This window comes from Rhineura floridana, chromosome 16 (assembly GCF_030035675.1).
Source record: "Rhineura floridana isolate rRhiFlo1 chromosome 16, rRhiFlo1.hap2, whole genome shotgun sequence".
Taxonomy (NCBI): domain Eukaryota; kingdom Metazoa; phylum Chordata; class Lepidosauria; order Squamata; family Rhineuridae; genus Rhineura; species Rhineura floridana.
The window spans coordinates 14,941,934-14,966,891 of NC_084495.1; the positions used below are offsets into that span (position 1 = coordinate 14,941,934).

General features: G+C 41.2%; 1 protein-coding gene across 7 annotated transcripts in view; it reads left to right on the forward strand.

Moving 5' to 3' along the window:
* Window positions 1-24,958, forward strand: part of TENM1 (teneurin transmembrane protein 1) — an 897,331-nt gene that overhangs the window by 706,310 nt on the left and 166,063 nt on the right. For all 7 annotated transcript variants that reach the window (XM_061598133.1, XM_061598132.1, XM_061598131.1 and 4 more), the window contains 5 exons: window positions 3,903-4,102; window positions 7,725-7,935; window positions 10,541-10,642; window positions 12,551-12,745; window positions 15,078-15,278. In XM_061598133.1, the coding sequence (XP_061454117.1) occupies window positions 3,903-4,102; window positions 7,725-7,935; window positions 10,541-10,642; window positions 12,551-12,745; window positions 15,078-15,278 (909 nt within the window). The remainder of the gene's footprint in view (window positions 1-3,902; window positions 4,103-7,724; window positions 7,936-10,540; window positions 10,643-12,550; window positions 12,746-15,077; window positions 15,279-24,958) is intronic.

Below are 24,958 nucleotides of genomic sequence, written 5' to 3' on the forward strand. Positions count from 1 at the left end.
ACTGAGGAAGTTGGCTAGGCTACTTTCCTAGATGGTTCTTAGCAATAAAAATTGTTGTTTCTGTTAGGCATCCATTTTTGCCTGGTATCTTCTCAGAAATAACTTGGCAGCTTGTGTTCCCTCCTAGGGCAGAAAGAATATCAGAAGGGAATGAATAATACTTTAATTTTGCTGTTTTGTGTAATTAACCCAAACTCTATTATTGGGGAGATGCCACAGATGTGGAACTCAGTTTGGGGGACCATAGCGGTTGTCAGACTCTCTGTCCAGGGAGGCAGATAATTTGATGGCTTTTCAAAGAAATTTGGTGGTGCTTACATCTTGCATCACATCTTGGGTATTATTTCTTATTATTAGCTGGTTTTCGCATCTGGCCAAAGAAAGTAGAGATGCTTTTTCCTGGTTCCTGTCAGTTCAGGCTGGTAATGGTGGAAAGGGACTTAGCATGTTTGTATGGGCTCCTATCATGGGAGAAATAAGCTCTCATTAATGAGAAATTCTAATGACAATCAAATTTTGCACACTGACAGAGCTGGTTCCTATAAGGTAGCATTTCAGAATACTCTGCCATGTGGTTATGTTAGTATTTTAATAGGTTGCACTATGATTAAAATATCGAGACATCCTACTGATGGCTGGTGCTTAGCAGGGAAGTGTAATGAGATTGATTGTTTCAGGAATCAGTGATGATCTGCTCATGGGCATTTCCCTGGGAGGATAATTGGTGCTTTGTTGCTCAGGTTTTCAATTTCTTGAAGCCTTGAGATATCAGTGATTAGGATCTTGTCTTTGCTGTCAGTATGTTCAAAAATAATGTACAAAAAGCAGGAGAATGTATTTGTGATAGGAGCCGCAGACCTGAACTTACAAGATCTGAACAGGGTGGTTCATGACAGATGCTGTTGGAGGTCACTGATTCATAGGGTCGCCATAAGATGTAATCGACTTGAAGGCACATAACGATAACAACAATACATTTTTAAATGTTTTTAATATATATATAAAATCTAAAAAAAATAAATCATGAACAAGATGCACTGAAGTGAAGGGGAAAATGTCAAGAGAATGAAAAGCACTGCTGTTTTAGAAAGCTTGTCACGTGACAGAAGAAAAGCATTTCCAGATTACTCCTTGAGATATCCAACACAGAAACCAATTTTATGCAAGCTTGGAATAGCACCTGCTTTGTATGAAGAAGGTCCCAGTTTCAATCCTTGCCATCCCTAATTAGGACTGGGGAAAAACCCTCCATGAAACCCCAGAGGTCAGCTGCTGGTTAGTAAGGGTAGACAATGTGGTGTCCTCCAGATGTTGTTGGACTCCAACTTCCATCAGCCCCAGCCAGCATGACCAATGGTTAGGGATGATGGGAGTTGTAGTCTAGCAAAAATGTGGAGGAAGACACATTGTCTATCCTTACTAGCCAGCAGGTTTTCCACCCAGTGAAGAGGATGAAGTCACTTTTGATTATGTAAACCATCCCATAGGCATAACATTTATGTGTTTTACTTTACAATGATACAAGTAGTAAGGTTTACTGCAAGTGGGTGAATGATGGACAGTACTTCTAAGAAGAGGCCATTTCCATAACAGTATCATGTCTTGTCTGAATAATATAATCTGATATAACAATATATTGTTTCATCTCCCAGTAGAACAGAAGATCTTTAAACTTTCTTTTTAAAAAGTAAAGCAGTTACAATCTTATTTAAAGGCCATCAGCCCTGACCAGCATTACCATTACCGTTAAACACATTGTTGTGTCCTTGACCTTAGAGTTATTGTACTAAAACAATGCAATTGACTCTTCTTACTATATGTCAATGGCATCAAAAATATATTTTCTCATTTTGCCTAACCTTATGGGCAATGGCTTGTAAACAGTTTACTTTAAGTCAATATCTCCCTTTTTCCTTTGAGTCATGTCTTTTAGATTGTAAGCCTGCAGGCAGGAGCTATCCTGTTTTAACTGATTGTGTGTCAGCCACTCTGGGAACCTTTTTGGCTGAACAGCAGGGTACACATGCTCTAAAACAAAAAGCAAAAAAACAAAAACAAATGAATAAATCTGAAATGCCTTTGAAACTGGAAAATGATGCCTGTTCCTGTTTGTCTTATGGTTTAATTTGAGGCTGGAGAATTTGGATTCAATGGATCCCCATTGGGAGTATTAATTTTCATATATATATGAAAATGAATATTGGGAACTGTTCACAAGTTGACTGTCCATCATTGAGGCTGACAACCGGATATTTATCTCTGCCTTGCAGACAATTGAAAGGCTCAGCTGCCAGGAACCAATTGGAATATAAGTTATTTCAGATATGATAAAAAAAATGAGGTGGGGACAAGTAGAAAGTACTCTTAACTTCTCTGTTATGTCCAAGAGAAGATGTCCAAGCTCCTGATGTAGGGACAGCTTGAAACAAAAGCATGCTGGGAAAAGCAAATGAGTAGAACTTGGAGGGCATACCCTAACTAAGAAATTCTTAAAGGAATGAGCAAAGCTGTGCAGATTCCTCAACCCTTCCTCATTGGTTGGTTGAATGGTTGAGGGTCTCTGCCTCTGGGATGTACAGATCTCAGTTGTGGACCTCATGAGCTCTCTTTGGGCATTCAGCCTGACCATGTGCTGGTAAAAAAACTGTATTGAGGGGTTGTGCTTTGGCCCAGCCTCTAATGTTCCCAGGCATGCTCATTCCATCCCTGTCTTTCCCATGTTGAACAGGAAGGTCTGAAGAGGGGTTGAAAGCATCTTTGTGATCTGGAACACTGATGATGCCAGGTTCCCAGTTGTGGGGAGGCTTCTAAGAGCACAGGGACAATGCCGAAGAGGTTAATGAGCAACGCCAGTAGTTGCATCCTTGCCATTGTGGACAATATTGCTCTCTAGGGTGAGCATGCACCCTCCTTTACAGAAGATTGTCCTCTACTTGGAGGATCAGATGAAATTCCTCTATTGGAAGGAGTCTTAGATTTGAAAGTCTGTCTAGTACAAGTTAGATTTATAGATAAAGAACCCTAGCAGAGGTCTTGGAAGTTGCCCATCACAGTTAATACCTGGTCCCAGACCGAGCAGGTACACAGGCCACCTGTTCCCCACTATAGTGAGACCTATTTTTTTATTTCTACTGAAATTACAGTTGCTGTTTCAGAATTCTGTATCTATACATCTACATAAGCGGATGCACATGTTATGCAAACCTGTGACTTTTTTCTTATTTTTTTCGTGATGCATTCCCTCTTTTTGTTGTTGTTGATAGCCAAGCGACCACTATAGAAAGCTATAAGAACTGGTATTTCTGGACCTGTATTAGGGCTTTTCTCCAATCACTAGAGACATTTTATGTAGCTGCAAATACTCCATGCAAATAAATGGGTTTCATACTTGTGGGATCGCCTTACCTCATATGTGCCCCCTCAACCACTTCAATCTGTGGAAAGGGCAGTGTAACAGGTGCCACATAATACTCATCCCACTCTTGTAAGAAATCATTCTTTTAGTGTGGGAGCATCTACACTTTGGAGCTTCCTGCTTGTTATCATCAGGTAGGTGTCATAGCTCTATTCTTTTCAGCACCTGCTTAAAACATTTGTTTAGCTAGGCTTGTCCAGACACATAGATGTTGGGTTTTAATCTCTTTTTAGTCTACTGCTTTTTTTAACATTTCTTTTTAAAACATGTTTTTAATTACTTGTCCTTAATTGTTTTAATTGATAATGTTAATGTTTCTTGTAGACTGTTTGCAGTGTTTTTGCAATCAAGTGGTGTATAAATATATATCCTAACAGCCATGTTTTTCCCTAAAGAAATTAATCTACATTGAGTAGCAAACTGTTCTTCCCATGCCTTTTAAATGACAGCAAACTCTCTCTTTTTTCCTTTGTTTCTGGAAAAATAGTGTTTCAGAAAGGACAAGCAGTAGATACAGGAGAAATTGAAATTGGAGATCAAGTAATGCAAGCCATTCCACCAGGCCTCTTCTGGCGTTTCCAGATCATGATCCATCACCCAATGTACCTGAAATTTAATGTTTCTCTGGCAAAGGACTCTCTGTTGGGGATTTATGGGAGACGCAATATCCCCCCCACTCATACACAGGTATTTATTTATTGTAAAAGTTAGCTATCTCAGTACTAGATGTTGATGTTCACTATTAAATTGACTAAAATTAACTTTCCTCCTTAGTCTGCCCTGGACAGACTCATTTCTTTCTCAGTTTATGCCAAGAGAGAAAGTTCTAGGATTTTGTTACTTTCCAAAAAATGGCGAATGGTCACCAAGCATAGAGATGATCTCCCACAGCAATGTCTTTCTGGCAGTGACATGGTTGCACAGAACAGGAATGCTGTACTTACAGTTGCTAAGATACTTATAGGTTGAACCTGGAAGGATAAATACCTACCGTCTATTACACAATGGTCTGAGGACCTCACTGCCCTGACTGCATTTGAACGTATTTCCTATAGATTTCAATTTTGCATGGATACCTTTTTAACATCTGGAGGGTTTATATTCACTTAGATATTTGACTTAAGATCCGTGTAATGATGGTTATTATATCCATAATATAAACTGATGGTGGTTTATTGTGTTTATTAATAGTATTCACATATTATTTATTTTTTCTTTCTTATTTTCTATTTTAACAATCTTATTTATTTATTTTACTTACCCCTTTTTCCTTCTTTGTTAAAATTGCAATTAAAAAAAAACAGTAAAAGAAATGATGGCTTAGGGAGACTGTGTGAACATGCAGACTCCTAGGGAATAGCAAAGCAAGCTCCTCCCTGGTGTCTCTCTCTCTTTTCTTTTACTGCTGGGTAGAGTTAGGCCAAGGTTTGTTCTTGGTTGCAGCTCATAGCTTGTAGACAGCTTAACTACAAGTCCTAGTTTGGACAGCACAATCAGCCAAATCTTGGTTTTGTTTGGCACAGTGCAGGCAGTAAAAAAGATAAGAGAGGAGGAAAGCAGCTGCAAGCAATAGTTTGGCTTACCATGTCGTGTGAACCAGTTCAGTGTGACACACCACCAGTGGAACTTCAACAGAAGGGATTTCTGAATCCCTTAGAAGCCCTTAGCTTACCTCTCTTCATTCTTTTTTTATGCTGCCTTTGGCCAAAAAGGCCCCTAAGGCGGCTCACAAAGAATACACACAAATACAAAAGGCACCATCTCTGCTATCTTTTCGGCGTCTTTTGAAGACTTCTTTTTCAACAAGCCTTTTAAGTTGAGAGCTATGCCAGTCTGTGTCTGTGTCATAATTGCTTAATATGTATTTAATAATGTTTTTAACCCTTTTAAAAAGTTTCTTAAATGTTTTTAACACTGTTTTGTCTTAATGTATTTTAAGATTTGTTTTTATGATGTTTTAAAGTGTTTTTAGTGCCTTGTTTGCCGCCCTGGGCTCCTGCTGAGAGGAAGGGTGGGATACAAATTAAAATAATAATAATAATAATAATAACAACAACAATAACAACAATAACAATAATAATAAAATGCAAGTAGGAAAAGAACAGTGCCATTTACAAAAAATTAAGACACAAAAAATCCTCAGCATTTTTTTAAAAAGCAACAACTAAAAGCCAGATATATTCATCTTCCTGGTAAAGGGCAGTCCTTAGAAAGATATCAGAAAGAGCAGGAGTGATGGGGCAAGGAAGGTGGAAATGCTTGCCCCTTGATGGTCCCAGAACAGTCTCACCCCTGCACCCGTCTGAGACAGAAACCCGCAGTCTTGATTTTGATCTTGTTGGTTTTCATCATTAGGGCTCTCTGTGGTAGTCAACAGTGCATAAATAGTAAGACAGGGAGATGGGCAACCTGTCTATCTCCAACGACCACATGGCAGTGGGTGGGTCCTCTCTGTGCCATCTTACCCATTACAATTCTGCTATTCCTGGCTGCCAAACAGATCTTTCAATGGCTGGTGAGAGCTGATTTCTATGGGAGGATTTTGCATAGGGATGCCCTTGTGACATAGCATTTGCTGGAAGAGGTTCTCAAAGGGCCAACCCCTGCAGGAAACAGGCTGCAAGAGTGGCAGAGAAGGCAGTCTGTTCATTGGCAGGCAGGAGTGATGGGAATGGAAACATTCAACAGAAGCAAAATCAGTGGTGACAGGAAGACCCACAAGGGCTGGATGTGGGCCACTTTATGCCCCACATGTGCTGTAGTGGAATGCTTCCAGGTATTTCTAAACATGCATGCTGAGACTCTTGCCCATGTATGGACACAGAATATGTAACTTCTTCACCACCATTTTTTAAAAGCTGGAGGAAGGATACTCTCTTTCAAAAAGAACAGTGGGGGTATTCAACTAACTCTTCCTGTCAGTGCAAGGATTATCACTGCATGAGAAGTACTTTCTTTTGTCTATCCTCAGTCTTCCAACTCTGTACTTCCTTGGATGGCCCTGAGACCTATTATTATAAGAGATGGAGAAAAATGTCTCCCTATCAACTTTCTGCATACTATGCATCATTTTATGCACCTCTGTCGTGTCCTCTCCTTACACACTTTTTTTCTTGGAATCTTTGCTTGGTCATGGTGTGTTGTTTATGAAAGTTGATAGATAATTCTGAGACATTTGGACCCTCTAGCACAGTACTGTCCAGTAAAATCAGCTGGTGGGTCCATGTCAGTGGAATCCATTCCAGGTTTTAGTCCAAAGGTACTTCAGCACCTCGGGCAGCTCCTTGAAAGTTCAGACTAAAACTCAGAGTGGATTCCACTGTCCCACTGATGTGGAGCCACCAGCCGTCACTGCTGTCCGCTCTGACTGGCAGAGATTCTCCAGGGTCTCAGGTAAAAATCTTTCCCTGCTGGTTCCTTAAGATTCTTTTGATTGGGGATTCCTGGGGTTGAACCTGGCACCTTCTGCATGCAAAGCACAGGCTTTGTGGCTGAGCTATGTCCTCTCCTTAAAGATGGAAATGTGTTACTTTACTCACACCTGTCTGTGTTTGATGACCAGCTAAGAAGCTCACTCAAAGGAATGTTATGTATTTGCTAAGTGCAATTACCTTCAGTTTGAGTGCAAACCTGACAGCCGGTTAAAGGACTTGCCCAAGGTGTTGTAATTACATCCATGCTTCTATTCCAGTCAGATTATTGGCAACACATTTACAGAGAACACTAAAAGAGCTTTTTAATTATCTAGGGAAATCATCCCCAACCTGGTGCCCTCCAGATGCTTTAGACTACAACTCCCATCTGCCCCATTCAGCATGGTTAGTGGTCAGGGATGATGGAGTTGTAGTCCAACATCTGGAGGACACCAGGTTAGTCTGCGGGGCAGGAAAAACAGCTTATGTTGTAAAGTTCCTAAACATTTTGGTTTTAGAACTAACTTTGAAGGGTTGAAAAGTCTATATATGTATATTTTAATAATTTTTATTGGCAATTTAAAATCAGTACAAAGTCCAATCCAGTTTTACATTCATTTATCATAGCAAGTGTATATGAAGTCTTATAAAATAATCTTTAATTATTTTTATATTATTTTTCCTCTATAAAGTGCCAAATGTGATTATTCACAATTCATGTAATAGGTCATTATGGAAAAGGGGGAAAATAAATAGAATTACATCACACGAATCGAATTCTCTGAGGGGAGGAGCTGAAAAGAAGATGCTTACATATAATTGCAAACAAATTAATATCGTTGTAAGGTTTATTTACACAAAACTCTATTTGATCATTTTTACGATTGCTGTTTCAGTTTGACTTTGTAAAACTGATGGATGGGAAGCAGTTAATTAAGCAGGAATCAAGATATTCGGAGGAATCTCAGCATGCACCCAGGAATCTGATCTTAACGTCCATGCAAGAAACTGGTTTCATAGAATATATGGACCAGGGAGCTTGGCACATGGCATTTTACAATGATGGCAAGAAAATGGAGCAAGTGCTTATGCTGACAACAGCAATTGGTAAGACCGCAAACTTTTTTTCCTTCCTCTTAATTCAGTCATTTTTTGTATCGGACATTTATGATGATGAATCCTAAATAGATGCCTATATTTTAGGAAGCATAGACACTTTGTGGGCTAGCCACCTGGCTGTCAGGTCTGAAGAAGGGATAGAAGGATCTCTCCAATTTGGTTCTCATTTTTCCAATCTTAAACTGTTATCCACATTTCTGCAGAAATTTGCAATTTTTTTTAAAAAAAAATCCTCATGGAAATTCTTCAGCATCTCACTATAAATTTCTCATACTAAATACATTTTATATGCATTTTGACTAACATGCACATTTTTGCAAGCAATTTTTTCCTAATTGCTGTATGTTATTTTCACTTATATATTCATTGTATGACTGCTTTTCCCAAATATATGCATTTTTGTAAACATTCTTTGGTTAGAGAATTGCTTCGCAAAATTTGGATAACTGCAGATTTTGAAGGACGGATGCGCTTCTGTCCTCATGCTGCTTCGGAAAGTGCACATTGGATAGATACGTGAAATGTGAACTGAATCACATTTCTCTCCCATCCCTAATCTGAATCATAAGCGACTCAATCTGAACTAAATCCCGGGTGAGGAGGCTCTCATTAAAAGCTTCACCATCTGATCTTTTCATGTTGAAATGAATTGTGGAATGATAACTCAAACATCAGGGATGGGGAACCTTTTTTTCGCCCTGAGGGCCACATTCCCTTCTGGGCAATCTTCTGAGTCCACTTGCCAGGTGTGGGTAAGGCCAGAGGTAGAAGTAGGTGAGGCAATACATGCAGATTTTACCTTTCTGCAGTAGGCTAGTTTCTGCACACACTCATACCCCTCTCTGCCCTTCATCCAGACAAGCAAAAGGCATGATCAGAGTAAAGACACACTCCAGCCAAGCAAAATCATTCAAGGAGGGTGCAAAGCAGGGCCAGTGAGGGGTATGGCCTGGAAAGAGTTCCTAGGGCCAGACAGAGAGGCCTGGGGGGCTGCCTATGTCCCCCTCCCAGGACTGAGGTTCCCCACTCCTGTTGTAAATATTGGCTTGAATCCAGATCTACAATGCAATCAGGACTCCCTGATCTTTGCTGCTGGAGGGCGTTAGGATAAACCAGAGGTGAGGGTAAAGTGGAGCCCATGTCAGCAGGGAGGGCTCCACTGATGTGGCCCCCTCCACTGATATGTACCCTCTAGAGGAGGAAATTACCTCCAGCTGATCGCCACTGGATCCAAAGCCCCATGGGTCTCCAACTGGCTTGAAACTCAGGTCCCTTAACTGTGGCTCCTTGGAGCTTCAAAAAATGAAACATAAATCAGCACCTCTTTCACCCACACCAGTGTGAGCAGCAGGTCTTGGGATGCAGTGGTTTGTCTTCCACTCTGCTCCACCCCGCTGCTCCCTGGCTGGAGTGAGCATCGCTCTGTTTATCATGCTTAGACTAGATCCATTGAAATTAATGGGACTTGCTTGTAAAGGCTACCTAAAGTCCTATTAATTTCAGTGTGTCTGCTGTAAGAATGACTTAATCTGGATCCAAATCTAGTCTCACGTCTAGATTTGTCCATTACAACCCAGCCTCTAGACTAAGTGGGTATGCTGTTTTTACCCCATATCCATATACTGATAGCTGCATTAGTAGACTCTAGCACTGACCTCAAATCAGGGTACAATATTTCAAAATTCCCTTGGCAGAAAGTATACACTGGTCTGGTTAAGGTATTCCAAGAGAGCTACGTTGTTGTCATTTTACTAAAATGGTGTCATTTTAAAATCTAAATGATCCAGGGAACTTTGACAGACTATTCTTATGTACCACCAATTCATACAAGATATCAAGGCAGTAGTACAACAATATATGCATGTAAAATAAACTTGGGACTCCTCTGGGAGAAAAGGTGGAATATAATTTTAAATAAAATAAAAAATAAAATAAAATAAAACCTTCTCCAAGAAGGTTCACAATCCAGTCACTGGCATCATAGTCACTTGATTAATTCATGTGATTGGAACTGTTGAAGAAACCTGGATGCATAGTAAGGCATACCAGTAAACACACTAAAAAAATAAAATCAGGTTTACAATATTTCATCAGAGTGGAATATTTGGATGTTGAATTTTTTTGCTTTTCCAGGCCAAATTCCATTGCTGATTGAAGTATGTGCAATTTTTTGTGAACCTTACAGAAATAGGATACTGATCTGAAATATACAAATGACAGTGGAATGCTCAATTAAATGTACTGTAAAACTCTATTTTTAACAAAACAGTGAAATAGAGGCTGATTTGAAGTGCAGTGAGGCTTACACAATAAATATTTAGGCTCTTCCAGTGGTAGTGAATTTAATATGAATTTTTATCATAAATACTTCCCGCTGTAGAATTGCATAATGTAAAACCACTTGCGATCCTAACCGGTCAAGGCTGAACCTAATATATAGTAAGTTATTTGGAGAGATGGTTTATTTCATTATTTCCCATTACTCTCTTGTGAAGGTTGGGTAATACGTTCAAATGGTTGTGGGGCAGGTCGTCCCTCATTTCAGAAGTGGTTCATTCACTTTGTAGTTAGACTTTTCTCTTTGTTTGAACAGAAGTCATGGATGACTGTTCCACAAACTGCAATGGGAATGGAGAATGCATCTCTGGCCACTGCCACTGTTTTCCAGGGTTCCTTGGTCCTGATTGTGCACGAGGTAGGGAGTTCTCCTGTGATATATTATATACAGCTTATGTATAATATTTTTTCTGAGGCTGTCATCATGTTGTGGTGCTACAAACGACAGCATGATGACAGCCTTCTAAATGATGTGGGGACATGGCAATGGCAGCCAGCAATGAGCAGCATGCAGCTGTGGTGTCTGGGCAGCCCAGGCAAGCTATGGGGGAATAGTTGTGAAAGGCCTGGGCAGCTCCTCAGTAACTCTCCTGCTCTGCCACCACCACCTATCTCACCAATGGCTCAGCCTCAAAAGCAGAGGCAAGGAGAAGGGAAGCGATGAGAGAGCAGGGTGGTTACTGATTAGCTGCCTCAGCCTGAACTGAGTATTCCTCTGTGTATCTACTGGGTTGCCCAGCTGCTGCTTCACCCACTTCACCTCCCTCCTCTTTTCAGCAGAAGGTTTAAAGGGGGAAGAAGGAAGCTTGGTGACCTGTAGGGGGGAGGAGATGGCTTGGTGACCTGTAGATGAGTGGAGCTTGACAAGGCCTGGGGAAAGTGGGGTTTTGGTGAGGGGGTGGGAAGTAGGGTGTTGGCATTTCTTTGCACCTCTGGCTTTGGGGAGAGGAGAAATGGGAGAAGGATTATAAAAAGGCTTCCGGTGAGCCCTAAGAGGAAGGGTGATGGTTTGGGTGAACTCTAAGGGGAGGGTGGTTTGGGCAAGCGAAGCGAGCAGAGACAGCAGCCCCTAGTATATATGAAAATATAGAAAACTACTCACTTTCCCAGGTCAGGAAGGCTGGAGCTTGGAACTTCAGCAATGAAGCAGCTCAGACTGGGGACTTATATAGAAGCTGGAGGCTCCATCCCTTCCAGGTTCTCAGTCAGGCCCTGATCCATGTACATGTTTCCATGAACTTTCACCTCTCCTGAGTAGCTTCATAAGCAACTAGGTGGGCACTTTGGCAGCATGCTGACATCCTGCTTAGCTCACAGTCTCTTCAGCCTCTGCGGCTCCAGGGTAAATGAAGGGGGTGGAACTCAGGCAGCTGGTGTTGAGACCTTCAGTTCTGGGGCAGGGATATCCAGGCCAGATGGCTCTTCAGGATCACTGGCAGTGTGGAGATCTGTTGGAGTGTCCAGGTCCCCTTGCTTCTCATCTGAGGATACCCCAGGATTCAGATCTGGACAGTGTTGAACTCTGACTCGAACAGTATTTAACACCAATTTACGATCAATATTATAATACCGTCTCCATAATTTTGAAGGAAGTATTCAAGGATTTGCACCCAAGAGCTTCAGTGGTTCATTATTACCAAAAAGTAATAGCAGTAGTGACTGCATTCTAAAAATTGTGGATTGATCTTTTACTTGCAGAGAGAACCTCCAAATGATGTGAATCTGAGCAACACACCTCAAATGTATCTGACACAGCCATGCATGCTGGCCAAACTGTTAACACAGAGAAAGATTAGCAGAGGGAAGCCTACATTTTGCAAACTGCTCATGGGTAGTTGTTGAGTTGGAGCTTCTGGAATACTTTCAAAAACAAAAAACAACCCAAGAGATTGGATAGGAGAAAGAATGTGGAAAGCTTGAAGTGGGGGGGGGGGTAAATGGATAGTAAATATGAAAGAAGAAAGAGACTATGAGAGCCAGCTGTAGGTTTGAGAGGTTCCTCAATAAGATGGGTCCCAATTACTTGCAGTGTTGCTCCAGCGCATTGTGGAAAGTTTTAAATGGGAGGTAGCTCCCAGACCTTTTCACTTGCCATGGGAGTGAGGAGACAGGCCTCATTCTGGGGTGAGCCCTTCTGGGGCCCCAACTGCTACCCGAGAATACCAAGTGCTGACGCCAAGCCTGGATGTTACAGAGCATGGAGGAAAGAGAGTTATTCACCATTCTATATAGATCACTAACACTAACTTGTGTTTTTCCTCTGCAGACTCCTGCCCGGTGTTGTGTAGTGGGAATGGGGAATATGAAAAGGGCCACTGCTTGTGTCGCAATGGATGGAAAGGGCCCGAGTGTGATGTTCCAGAAGAGCAATGCATTGACCCTACCTGCTTCGGCCATGGAACGTGTATCATGGGAATTTGCATTTGTGTCCCCGGATATAAAGGAGAGATATGTGAGGAAGGTTTGTGCCTCTTCTCTCTCTTATTGGGTTTCTTTTTTAATGGAGACTTAGCTGGTGGAGCACCTGCTTTGCATGCAGAAGGTCCTGGGCTCAATCCCCAGGATCTCTAAGAAGGTCTGAGAATGTCCCCTGCTTGAAATCCTAGAAAGCCCCCTCCAATACTCTGCTAGATGGATAAATGTTCCAACTAAGTATAAGGCAGCTTCTTATGTTCCACTGCAGTGCCAAAAATGTAAAGTTAAGAACCCGTAGCTCTGCAAATCCAGTACCCACCCACAAAAAATCCTGTTCCCTCTCCTCAATAATACTTTACCTTGTAGAGGAATTGTAGGAGCTTATTTGTAATGTCAAAGCCTGATTCTGTGTTACAGAGAGATTATAGAAAGGGTACTGACATAGATCAATTTGGACATGTCTTAACAACAGATGCTTGGAGAAAGATATTAGAAATGGCTGATGAAATTCTCTTTATCCCTTAACCTAAAGGAAGCTCAATATAAAATGATGTGCAGATGATCTGTGGCATCTCAAAAGCTGAATGGAATCTGTAAAGTAAACTCTGGTCAGAAGCATGATTTGATAGATGCTGGTTTTTTACATGTATGGTAGTCCTGTCCTTAAGATGGCAGATACTAGAGATGTGCAGCAACCACATTTCCCTTGTGTCTGTAGCATTTGGAAGCAGCTTGATCTGCTTCAGATCTGCTCTGTGTCATTCTAGTTTTATTTATTATTTGGGTCTGACTCTGACTGTTAAATCTGAAGCTCTGTTTTGCCCCTGTTGATTACAATGGGGAATCTAAACATAGCTATAACCTTTATTTCTTTTCTCATAAGTGGATGACATTTGCAGGTAAAGGAGGCCCTCCAGAATGGACAAAACCTGTAAAATTTTAGAAAGATGGGTGCAGCGATTCTCCCCCACAAGGGAAGACTTTACTGGTTTTCTCCCCTAGATTTTTATCCTGGACAGTCAATTTGAAAACTGGGGACATGGCAGTGTTACCATTGGTAAGAAAACTGCCAAAGTTTAGACAAATCGGTCCAGAGGCTATTGTGCACTGGCTGGCGGCTACTCTCCAGGGTTTCAGACAAGAGTCATTCCCAACCCTACCTAGAGATACCAGGGATAGAATCTGAGACCTTTTGCATACAATGCATGTGCTCTTCCACTGATCTATGATGTTTCCCTAACTCCCCACACCTTGCCTTCCTTCCTTTCCTTTTGGGTTTCTCCTGACCCTGACTACGAACTGGCCTCTTACCCCTCTAAACTCAGTTTGCTGCTCTGGACTTTGACTTCTACCTAAGTTGGACGAAAACTCACCTCTGGGTCTTCCAAACGATAACGTGTAGTTCTGACCCTGCAGGGCCTTGACACATAAGTAGTGCCATTGCTCTGTCTCCAGAGGCCTATGTACAATAGAAACAGGAATGATGAATGGATGGGAAATGAGAGCAGATGAGCAGCTCTTAATTGCATTGCGCATTTGGAAGCACACATCATAATCTAATCTTTGGCTATAGTAGGCCTACTAGGATCCCAACCTGATGTGGAGGAAGAAGGCTCAGACAGATCAGGAGGACTTACCAGCACAAGTTGTGGAGATGTTTAGCCCAGGAGCCCCAAACTGGGACTCCAAGAGACATTTTTTGCAGGACTTGGCTCTCTCTACACCAAAGGCCTTGAGTTCATCAGTGACTGCTCTGCAGACCTGGCAATGCACACAACAGAAGCAGTGAAGTGGTCGGCTCCAGACCAGAGGATGATCCCTTTAAGGCTCTCCATGTAGCGTACTGCGTGTGTAGGTGAGACGTGGTATGAATCCAAGAGCCGTTTAGAACTGACCAACACTCCACTTTTTGAGAAGGGAGTCAGAGCCTGGGAAAGGGTAGCCCCAAGAGGAATAAAACACATCAGCTAGCCTTTGGACATTCATGGTGCCAATTGTCTGGAGCTATCCATGGTCCGACTTGTGTGTTTCTCACAGGCATCTGATTGGCTACTATAAAAACAGGATCCTGGACTAGATGGGCCACTGGCCTGATCCAGCAAACCCTTCTTGTGTTCTTGCTTGCCTGGACGGAGAATAGAGAAGGATATGTGAGTGTGTGTAGAAACTTGCCTATGGTACAAAGGTAAAATTTACATGTGTTGCTCCACCCACTTTTGCCTCTGGCCCTGCCCACCATTATCATGCAGGCCCCGAAGGGTTGCCCAGAAGGGAATGTGACCCTTAATCTGAAAAAGTATCCCTGCCCCTGATTTATGTGCTTACCAGTTTTCTTCTTTGGATATTTAATGTCATTATCTGCCTCTCTTGCTTCTCAGAGGATTGTTTAGATCCTATGTGCTCTGGTCATGGCGTCTGTGTTCAAGGGGAATGCCACTGTTCCATGGGCTGGGGAGGAGTCAACTGTGAAACATCACTTCCTGTCTGTCAAGAACAGTGTTCGGGACACGGCAGTTTTCTTTTGGATACTGGAGTATGTAACTGTGACCCTAAGTGGACAGGTTCTGACTGCTCAACAGGTAGGTCTTTTAAAAAAGAAAAGAAAAAAAAGATCCTTCTCAGTGTTAGACTTGGTTTGTGAAAAGAAATAGATCCTTCTATCATGTGAGTGTGTGTCCAATCAAATTTTGTCACCGTGAACAGTTGGGGTATGTGTGCGCAGAATAACTGTACCTCTGATATGAATTAAAATGCTAACTGTTGCTTACAAGGAAAGCCTTCCCTTCAAGCGAACGGAAGCAAAGATTTATAGAAGAAAACATGAAAGAAAAGAAAGTACAGGATATAATAGAATGAAGATAACACAGATGATTTTCCGGGCAATCCAGAGCTGTTTTTTTATCCTCACATCTAGGGTTGAGGGATGATTTTCAAATTCAGGTTTCAATTACTCTTAGAACTCTACTCCCTTTTAAAAGGGGAGCACCTTCTAAAAAAATCACCTGGTGCTTTCATCAGTGACGGGCACCTGATGGTAAATACTCCCCAAATGCTGTGCTCCCTGTGAAAATTGCCCACTTTTACTGTTTTCCATGGTAAAACTGCTGACAGTACTCCATGCTACTAACACATAGTAAAGCCCTGCGGAGCCATCCATCTTACAGTGCTTCTGTTACCTTGAGCAGTATTCTCTGTCCTTAGAATGAGAAATAATTCTATTATTGACTGCCTTTTATTAGAAAAGACTCTTCTCTGCTGCTTTTGATTTCGTTAAGGAAGGCAGGAGAATAAAACCTAGTACTAATTACTTACATGCAAGCAAACTGTTTTTTAAAAGTTTTTGAAGCCTCTTTCCTTGTTGGTTTGAATAGTGGTTTTGCCTGTAAAGCTTCTACACCTCTATGATCAACATGTCTGCCCTTTATATTAATTTCTAAAGGGGGAGGGAGGAATCCAGTGATCATTGGCCTGGATTACAGGCATTATTCTAGAAAGTGTATATGAACATTTCGAGGGCATAAGCTGCTGCTGCTGCTGGTGATTATTCCTCCATCAAAGACAACAATTAATGGACAGTGTAACAGCAACCTGAGCATTCTAAAATCAAGAAAGTGTGTTTGTGGCATCTTCTGATGGTGAGGGTGATTCCTGGTGGGTGAGGTAGGTAGCAACAATGTTCTGATTAGCATAAGGTGGTTGAGAGGTGGCTTGCCATCCTGGACTCCTACTGGGAGAATGGGTGGGACATGATATACTACTGCTGCTGCTGCTGCTACTACTACTACTACTACTACTACTACTATTACTACTACTACTACTACTAATAATAATAATAATAACAACAACAACAACAACAATAATAATAAATTTCCCACAGTTCCCCCGTGATGACACAGGCTACAGCCTGCACCTTGAGAGGGAAGCGAGTCAAGCAAACCAGCTAAATCTTAACTTACTGTCATGAAATGGATCTTTTCCCCAACCTCCCCCCCACTGTCTCCCCTAAAATACCCTTTAACCTCAAACAAACGCAATGCTTAACTTTTTTTGTAGGGCAACAAGTTAACTGTTTTTGAAACCTTTTCAAAAACAGTTGGAACAGCTATCCATAAGAGCAAAATAAATATTAGAATAACTGGGAAAAGGATTAAAAATAAGTTAACATGTTATAAATTTATATTTATATGTTATCAATTAACATATTGTGCAAGATGTAAAGAAGGACAGGCGGTTGTATATTGGCCTGGTTCTCACGATATGTTAAGGCGAACTTTTCCTTAGCAAGATTGTGTGAGTATGTGGGCTCCCATAGGGAAGCTTGCAGCCACTTTGCCCCTCTGTGGTCCTTTTTGTTGCCATGCCACCCTAAGTTTAGCCAAGGTTTGGCTTAGCATCTAGTCATCTGAACCAGGACTTGTGGTTAAGCTCCCTTCTCACTAGCCATGAATTGAAAGACTGTCTCCACCCCTACCAACACTCTCAAATGTTAAGATCTGCAGAGGAGGCTCTGTTGCTAGTTCTGCCACTCTTGGAAGTGTGGGGAATGGTGTTCTAGGAGAGGACGTCCACTGTGGCAGCCCCTAACTTATGTTACACGCTCCCCACAATCTTTGATGTACAGCTTTTGCCATATGCTGAAGATGCCCCTTTTTTTGCTGGCTTTTGACAGTTATGGTAATTTGCCCTGTGAGACCGGTCTCTTTTGTTGAATTTATAATGTTCTGTTCTGTATGGAATGGCTTTACATGTTTTTAATTGTAATGGTTTTATCTGTATTTATAATAGTGAGTTCTGTTGTTGTAACCTGCCCTAGGATCTTTTGATGAAGGGCAGATAAGAGACCTTATAAATAAATTGTTGTTGTTGTTATATCCCACCCTTCCTCCCAGCAGGAGCCCAGGGCGGCAAATAGTAATGTTAAATAACAATGGTTTGTTCTTGCTTGTGGCCTAAGGAAGTCCCTGTCTCTGTTTCCCATGAGAGAGAGAGCTGTGGAAGTTTTTTGTCTGGCCTTCAGTCAGGCAAGGTGCTTTGGGTTCCTTGGCTAAATGTCAGCCAATAAAATCTCCCCTCCCCCCCGCCACCACTGATCTCCCTTTCTCACACAAAGTGGAGGGTGCAGATGTTGCTCAAAGTGGATGTGGCACTTTGAGCACCTTGGCTGTGCAGCACCCTAGAAATCCTCCTGCCTTCCTTTCCCAAAGGAAACAGTGTTATGGGACTTGCCCATTTCGCTGCAACGTCCCCATGAAGCTTTGTGGGCATTCACTGAGTAGTAGTGCAGGAATTCCCCCATCTATTTTTCCTGCTTTCAGAACTGATGGGAGACAAGACAAGGGTTTTATATATGGCAAGCAAAATGTCTCTTATTGAAATCACCCTGAAAATGTAATTAATTCCAACATTAGTATTATGTCTTGATCAGAGGTTGCCAAACTTTGGTCTGTGGACCACCAGTGGTCCACAAGTTTCAATCCGATGGTCTGTGATGTTTGTGTGGATTTGTGGTTGAAGATGGGAGATGGTACATCCATTGCATTAAATATTCATATAATTTTTTTATTGTATTTTCATTGCTTCTTTTATTTCTTTAGTTGGATTATGTGGAATTCAAATTTCAATATAATAAAATACTAGATATATGGTTAGATAGTTAGATTGTTTGTTTTGAAAGCAACAAACAGAACTTCACCCAAGCTTGCTCTGGATCTCTATAAGGATTCCATTAATCACCTAAAATATATGCACATAATTGTGATTATATATAAGAAGCAATACAAATACAGTTAAAGATCATACTGCATCTAGCACTGTGCATTACAATTATTACAACAGGCAGAAAAATCATTAAGTGGCCCACCAATTTTCAAGTGGTCCATGGGAAAAAGGTTTGGGGAACAACTGGTCTAAATAGATGCAATTCCTTGGGCTACATCATTAAGCATTTTGGGTGAATTAATTCACCCCCACTCCCAATCTACCCAGATTAAATTTTCACGTATGTTTACAGAATATCTGACTGGTACATTTTAGGCCTGTCTCTATAGACTCTATATACACAAAGAGTCTATTGCACTGCGTTGGAAAGAGCATTACCACGACCTCCTTAATCATAACTCTATTGTGGCTGATGAGGTCTTCTTGCAAATCCCACAACAACAAATTAGAGATGAGCTTGCAGTATCCCCTAATTTGGATGAAGTCAGTAAAGCCATTAATCAAATGAAGAATAACAAAGCTAGTGGACCTGATGGGATTCCTGCTGAAGTCTTTAAAGAAGGTGGGTGGGCCTAAACTTACACAATTTACACAACAACTTCATAAGCTCATCAAAAAAATCTGGATGAGGGAGGAGATCCCGGAAGACATTAGGGATGCCATAATTATCACTCTTTTCAAGAAGGGTGATAGAACAGATTGTGGGAACTACCGAGGCATCTTTCTTCTTGCTACCACAGGTAAAATTCTTGCAAGGATCCTTGCAAATCGCCTCCCACCTATCTCCATCTGGAAACCTATGTCCTAACTGTGGGAGGCTGTGTGGATCCAAAATTGGCCTCCACAGTCACTTACGGACCCACCGTTAAAGACCTTATCTTGGAAGACAATCTTACTCGGCCATGAGTGATCGCCAGTGAATGAATGATGAGATTCCTTTTATCTTTCAAAATGTTCTACAAGTTCAGTTAGACAATTTTAAAATCAGATCGCTGCTGGTCAATGAAGTATTTTACCCATAAAGTAGCTTAGAGACTGTTTGACCCAAAACACTGTTGACTGTTAAGAGGACTGTTAAGTTTAAACAATATGGGGAACTTTACCATTTTAAGTTTTGATGATTTGTATACATTAGCTTTCTCCTGGATTAATTCCCTTATTTACATATATTTTGTATCCCAATGGCCTTTGCTTATAATCATTTTTAAAAGACTGATTGATTTTGGGAGAAGATTGGGGTACGTAAACTGCTCGTCTTCATTCAAAATTATGTATTAAAATATACAAAATATAGAGGTTGTTGAGGCCCAAATTTTTATATTTAAACATGAAATTACTGTGTTCAAAGTTAATTTATAATCTTCACAATGTTCTGGTTGAAGTGTCCTCATTGTGGGATGAAATTACATCAATCTAAATCATGAAATATTTAGCTTTGGTTTTACTTTTCTTATATTACAAACGTAGAAACTTATTAGTAAGGGAAATACTTCAGAGGGCTCTTTGTTGACTTAGATAATTAAAAAAAGGAATCCAAAGTGATTTTTTAATGCTCCTTAAATTAGTGTGTATATATGTTCAACTCATTTGTCATCTTTCTCGGGGGGGGGAGGGAATACCTAACCAAAAACATTTCAACGCCAGGATTTTTAAAATCTTTTTGAGATAGAATTAATCATATTCCAGAATTTGGAATGCTTGGAAATAATTATGGAACAGCCTCAGTTAAATGTATACTACATGGATATTGCTGGAGCTGAAATTAACTTGGAGAAGACTTCTGTTCTTTAAAAACAGTAATGCTATGAATTTTTAAAAACATAACATGAAATGAATGTCCCTGATGATTTAGCACAAACATATTGCTAAAAGAGAAGAGGATAATTGTTAAACAGCAAGAGAGTATCATTACCCTTTGAAACAGACCAGATGTCCTAACGCCCTAACACAGCATGGTCAAGCAAATGTTAGGGTCCCAGAGGGTCCACCGTGGCTGACACTGGCATCCCTGTAATTTTTTTAATAGGTCCTAGGGCTGATAGCACAGCCTTCACCATCTTCATTTCTGCCTAACACCTCTGGATGTCACCCCAAATGTAGCATCCCTCTGTGGTGGGCCTAAATTATACAGCCACGTATTTAGGAATTACTTGTTATGCCAGCCGGTGCAGCATTGTATTGAAAGTGCACATTATACAGTCAGAGAGAATCGAGAGTTCAAAGTGTAAAAAGAGAGAAAAAAAGATGACCCCTTTTGGACTTTTTTCTGTCAGAGTTCTCATCATCATTGAAAATCAGCCATGTTCACAGAGTACCTATAATCCTATTACTGACCTTGCCCCATACTCTGACCTTCATTTTCTGCAGTTTAAAAATTAAAAAAACATGCCTGGCTGATTTTTAATTAATTTAAGAAATTTAGCATTGAACTCAATGATAAAGGTGAGCATGCTCAGTAAGAACCAGCTGTCAGTGTTCTAAAAGCCAGACTCACAGCTGCTGGGCTTGGCTAATCAGGGGGCCACACCCACACCAGACCTTTATTTCATTTGAGACAGGCATGGATTCCCCCAAATAATTCTGGGAAGTGTAGTTTGTGAAGGGTGCTGAGACGAGACTCCTGTTCCCCTGACAGAGCTCCAGTGGCCAGAGTGGTTTAACAGTCAGCCGCTCTGATTGAAACTCTGTGAGGGGAACAGGGCATCTCCTAGCAACTCTCAGCATCCTTCACTAACTACTGTTCCCAGGATTCTTTGAGAGAAGTCATGACTGTCTAAAGTGAAATAAAGGTCTGGTGTGGATATGGCCAGGGACAGCATTGGTTTAAATATGGGTGGGAGGCAACATGTGCCTGCTGTAGAATAAAAAAGTGGGGGAAACCCTGAAAAGCAATCATACTGTTCACAATGTTTTCCTTTTGGAAAGGAAAGGGGCTTTCCTTCTGCCCAGTGCCCACCCACCCAATCTCCACTCCTCCCTCTCCCATCCACCTTTCTCCCTTCCCACCCTCCTCCTCCCCTCCCTGCCCCCTTCTCCCAGGTCAGTTTCACCTAAGCATGATTGCACAGGAGTAAATCTCACTGAACTCAAAAAGTGTGCAAATGATCAAACCTGCCCTCCCATCCTCCTCCCTCCTATTCCCTCCCTCTTGCCCCTCCCCATCCGCTTCCAATACCCTCCTTCCTTCCCCCCCTCCCCCTTCCCCATGGTCATTTTTACCTATCCTAGGACTACAACCTGGGAGACTAGGGTTTGAATCCCCACACAGCCATGAAGTTCACTGGGTGACCTTGGGCCAGTCACTGCCTCTCAGCCTCAGAGGAAGGCAATGGTAAACCACCTCTGAATACCGCTAACCATGAAAACCCTATTCATAGGATCACTGACTGGGAATGTAGGGGTCCAATGGACCAGGGGTCCTGAAGAAATTGAAGACACAGGCATGCAGCAAAAAGGTAGGCCCTTATTTAGTAAGGAAATTTACAGAAAGTCTGTTTCCCATGATGTTCGATGGAGTTCTGCCACATGGCACTGATGTCTACATTTTTATACCCTCCAAGACAAAGAAATTAGCATCTTCCAATTTAAGTTACAAATATTAGCTAGGCGTTATGCTACTTACATTAAAACCTAGCTAACCAGATAATAGTCAGAAATTCTAATACCAACCCATCCCTTCTATGGCCTAATACATTCCAAATCTGACTCTTCCTGACCCTTTGGAGATGCTGAGGCTTCTGTACCATGATCTTACTCCATTTATCTTATCTCCTGGCCTTGCTGTCCCAGCATACTGAACATTCCATGAAGGGACCCCAAATAAACAGCATCAAGCAGAGAAAAAGCATGTTTTTAAGCTTTGATTTACTGATTAAGATATTACAACCTCATTATTCTTAAAGAATATATAGTTTATTAGTTTATTATAAGAATTCCATATCATCGCCATATGTCAGAATCAACATGAAGGCAGTCCATTTCATTTTCAAGCATGATTGCATGGGAGTAAATCCCATTAAACTCAATAATCATGCAAATTATCAGACCTGCCCTCCTTCCTCCCATCATCTCCCTTTTGCTCCTTCCCCTCCTCTTTCAATCTCCTCCTTCCCCTCCTTCTGCTCCCCTGTCCCCCATCGTCCTACCATCTACTCTCCCTTCCCCCCTCCTCCCCATGGTCAGTTTTACCTATCCTAACCATGATTGCATGGGAGTAAATCCCATTGAACTCAATAAGCATGCAAATGATCAGACCTGCCTTTCCCCTCCTTCCCCTCCCCTCTCCCTTTCCCCTCCCTTCTTCCTCTCATCTCCTCTTCCTTCTTTCTCCACCCCTGCCAACTCCAGGCCTCCCCATGGTCAGTTTTACCTATCCTAAGCATGATTGCATGGGAGTAAATCCCACTGAACGCAAGCATGCAAATGATTGAAACTGCCCTCCTCCTCCCCCTCCTGCCTGCTCCCCCTCCTCCCCATCCCCCTGCGATCAGTTTCACCTATCCTAAGCATGATTGCAGGGGAGTAAATCCCACTGAACTCAATAAGCATGCAAATGATCAATCCATTCTCAACAAACTTGCACAGGATCCCATTTCTTATCTCCTGGATTAAAAAGCAGAGAAATTCACTAATAGGCAAAAAACCTTGCACTTTAAGAACGTACCTATAGCAAACAGATATTTCTGTCAAACTTTAAAAAGCAGGGAAATTGGGCCGCTATAGTTCCTGCACCAGGGGAGCAGGAGGCCTGACCTCCTCTCTGAAATATTGTACCGCCCTACAAATTTGTCAAAATGCAAACACAATTTGGGTTGCCTTTCACAGTCCAATCCACTTCCTGTGTAGCTTGTAAGAATTTGGTAACATGTGCCTCCGAGCATTTGAAAATGGAAATGGACTGCCTTCAAGTCGATCCCAACTTATGGCGACCCTATGAATAGGGTTTTCATGGTAAGTGGTATTCAGTGGTGGTTTACCCTTGCCTTCCTCTGAGGCTGAGAGGCAGTGACTGTCCCAAGGTCACCCAGTCAGCTTCATGGTTGTGTGGGGATTTGAACCCTGGTCTCCCAGGTCATAGTCCAACACCTTAACCACTACACCACACTGGCTCTCTATAATGCATTTATCTATTTTATTTTTACTAATATATTCATTCTTATGTACATTTTCCCCTAATGTTTACACTTTTGTAAACATTGGTAGTAGAACTGCATTACAAGAATTTGAATAAGTGCAAACTTTGAAGGATGGCTGTACTTCAGTTCTCATATCATTTTGGAAAGTGCAAATTTGATAAATTCATGAATTTCTCCCCCATCCCTACTAAAAGCCATCGAAATCCACTTGTTAGTAAAATGCTCTTTGCCAGACAACAGGATATATCTACCGCATGTTATCAAGATTGGAGTTATAACAAGAGTCATAACAATCATGTACCATGTTGACAAAGTCATGAATATAAAGGGGGGGGGAGAGAGAGAGAGAATTTCTATATACTCAATTTTCTTTTGTATAATCCACATGCCTATGGATGGTGGTTTATGCTATAACACACTTTCATCATTTGATTACAGTCTGTTACATTAATACATTTTCTTTCAGAGATAAATAGAGAGCATTAAGGAAAGACGTATTGCTATTTATGACTCCTAAAAACAGAATGATCCTTGGTATAAAATTACATAGCTGTCAGTGTCTTTCATATCATTGCCTCATTCTATTTTTATTATATTTGGGCCCTCTGTGTAAAACAAAATGCATCTGATAACGGATTTTGTTTAAACATTTTAAAAATAATGTCATTTGTATGTGAAATTGCTATTTTGCTTGAGCAACTATTAAAATGTGATCACAAGACAATAACTGGTTGCTGGAGAGGAGGGAAAGTGACCTCTACTAGACCTCAAAAACTGACACTTTAAATCAAAACTGGTTTCATTATTTTCAACTGCACTTACAGAAGTGTTATTACAATTGTCTGGCACGTTAACTGCAGAGTATTGGAAATGAACTTGAATTGCACAAAGACACTTTCTTTGTCATACTTACTTATTTTGCATCTGAGGAGTGAACAGTTCCCCTCACCGATTAAAACCTTGGACCCATCAACTAAAGCTTTAGTTGATTCAGCTTCTTCAATTTAAGCAATTGAAGTGAAATAAATTTGCAAATTACCAAAACGTCATTAACTCCTTTTTGAGATTGCTGACAATTCAATAGGCAAAAGATATCACTACTAGAAGAAAAGGCTTGCTTTAACATACTCTTGTGTTAAGTAAAGCACAAGTACCAAAATAGTCTCAAGAAATAAACAAGTTTACCCTTTACTCAGCGCCCTAACCAATTCAAATTGCCTCTATTAATTAATCAATTTAAAGCTTTAAGGGATTAATCTATCATTCAAACAATTAAATCTTGCTGCCAAGTTAATGACATAGGCAGAAATCCTATATAGTGACCCATTAGACTTCCCAAAAGCAAAATAATTTCAGTTCAGAATTAAGGATGCTGGCAAAGACAAACAGACTGATGAATGCCCACT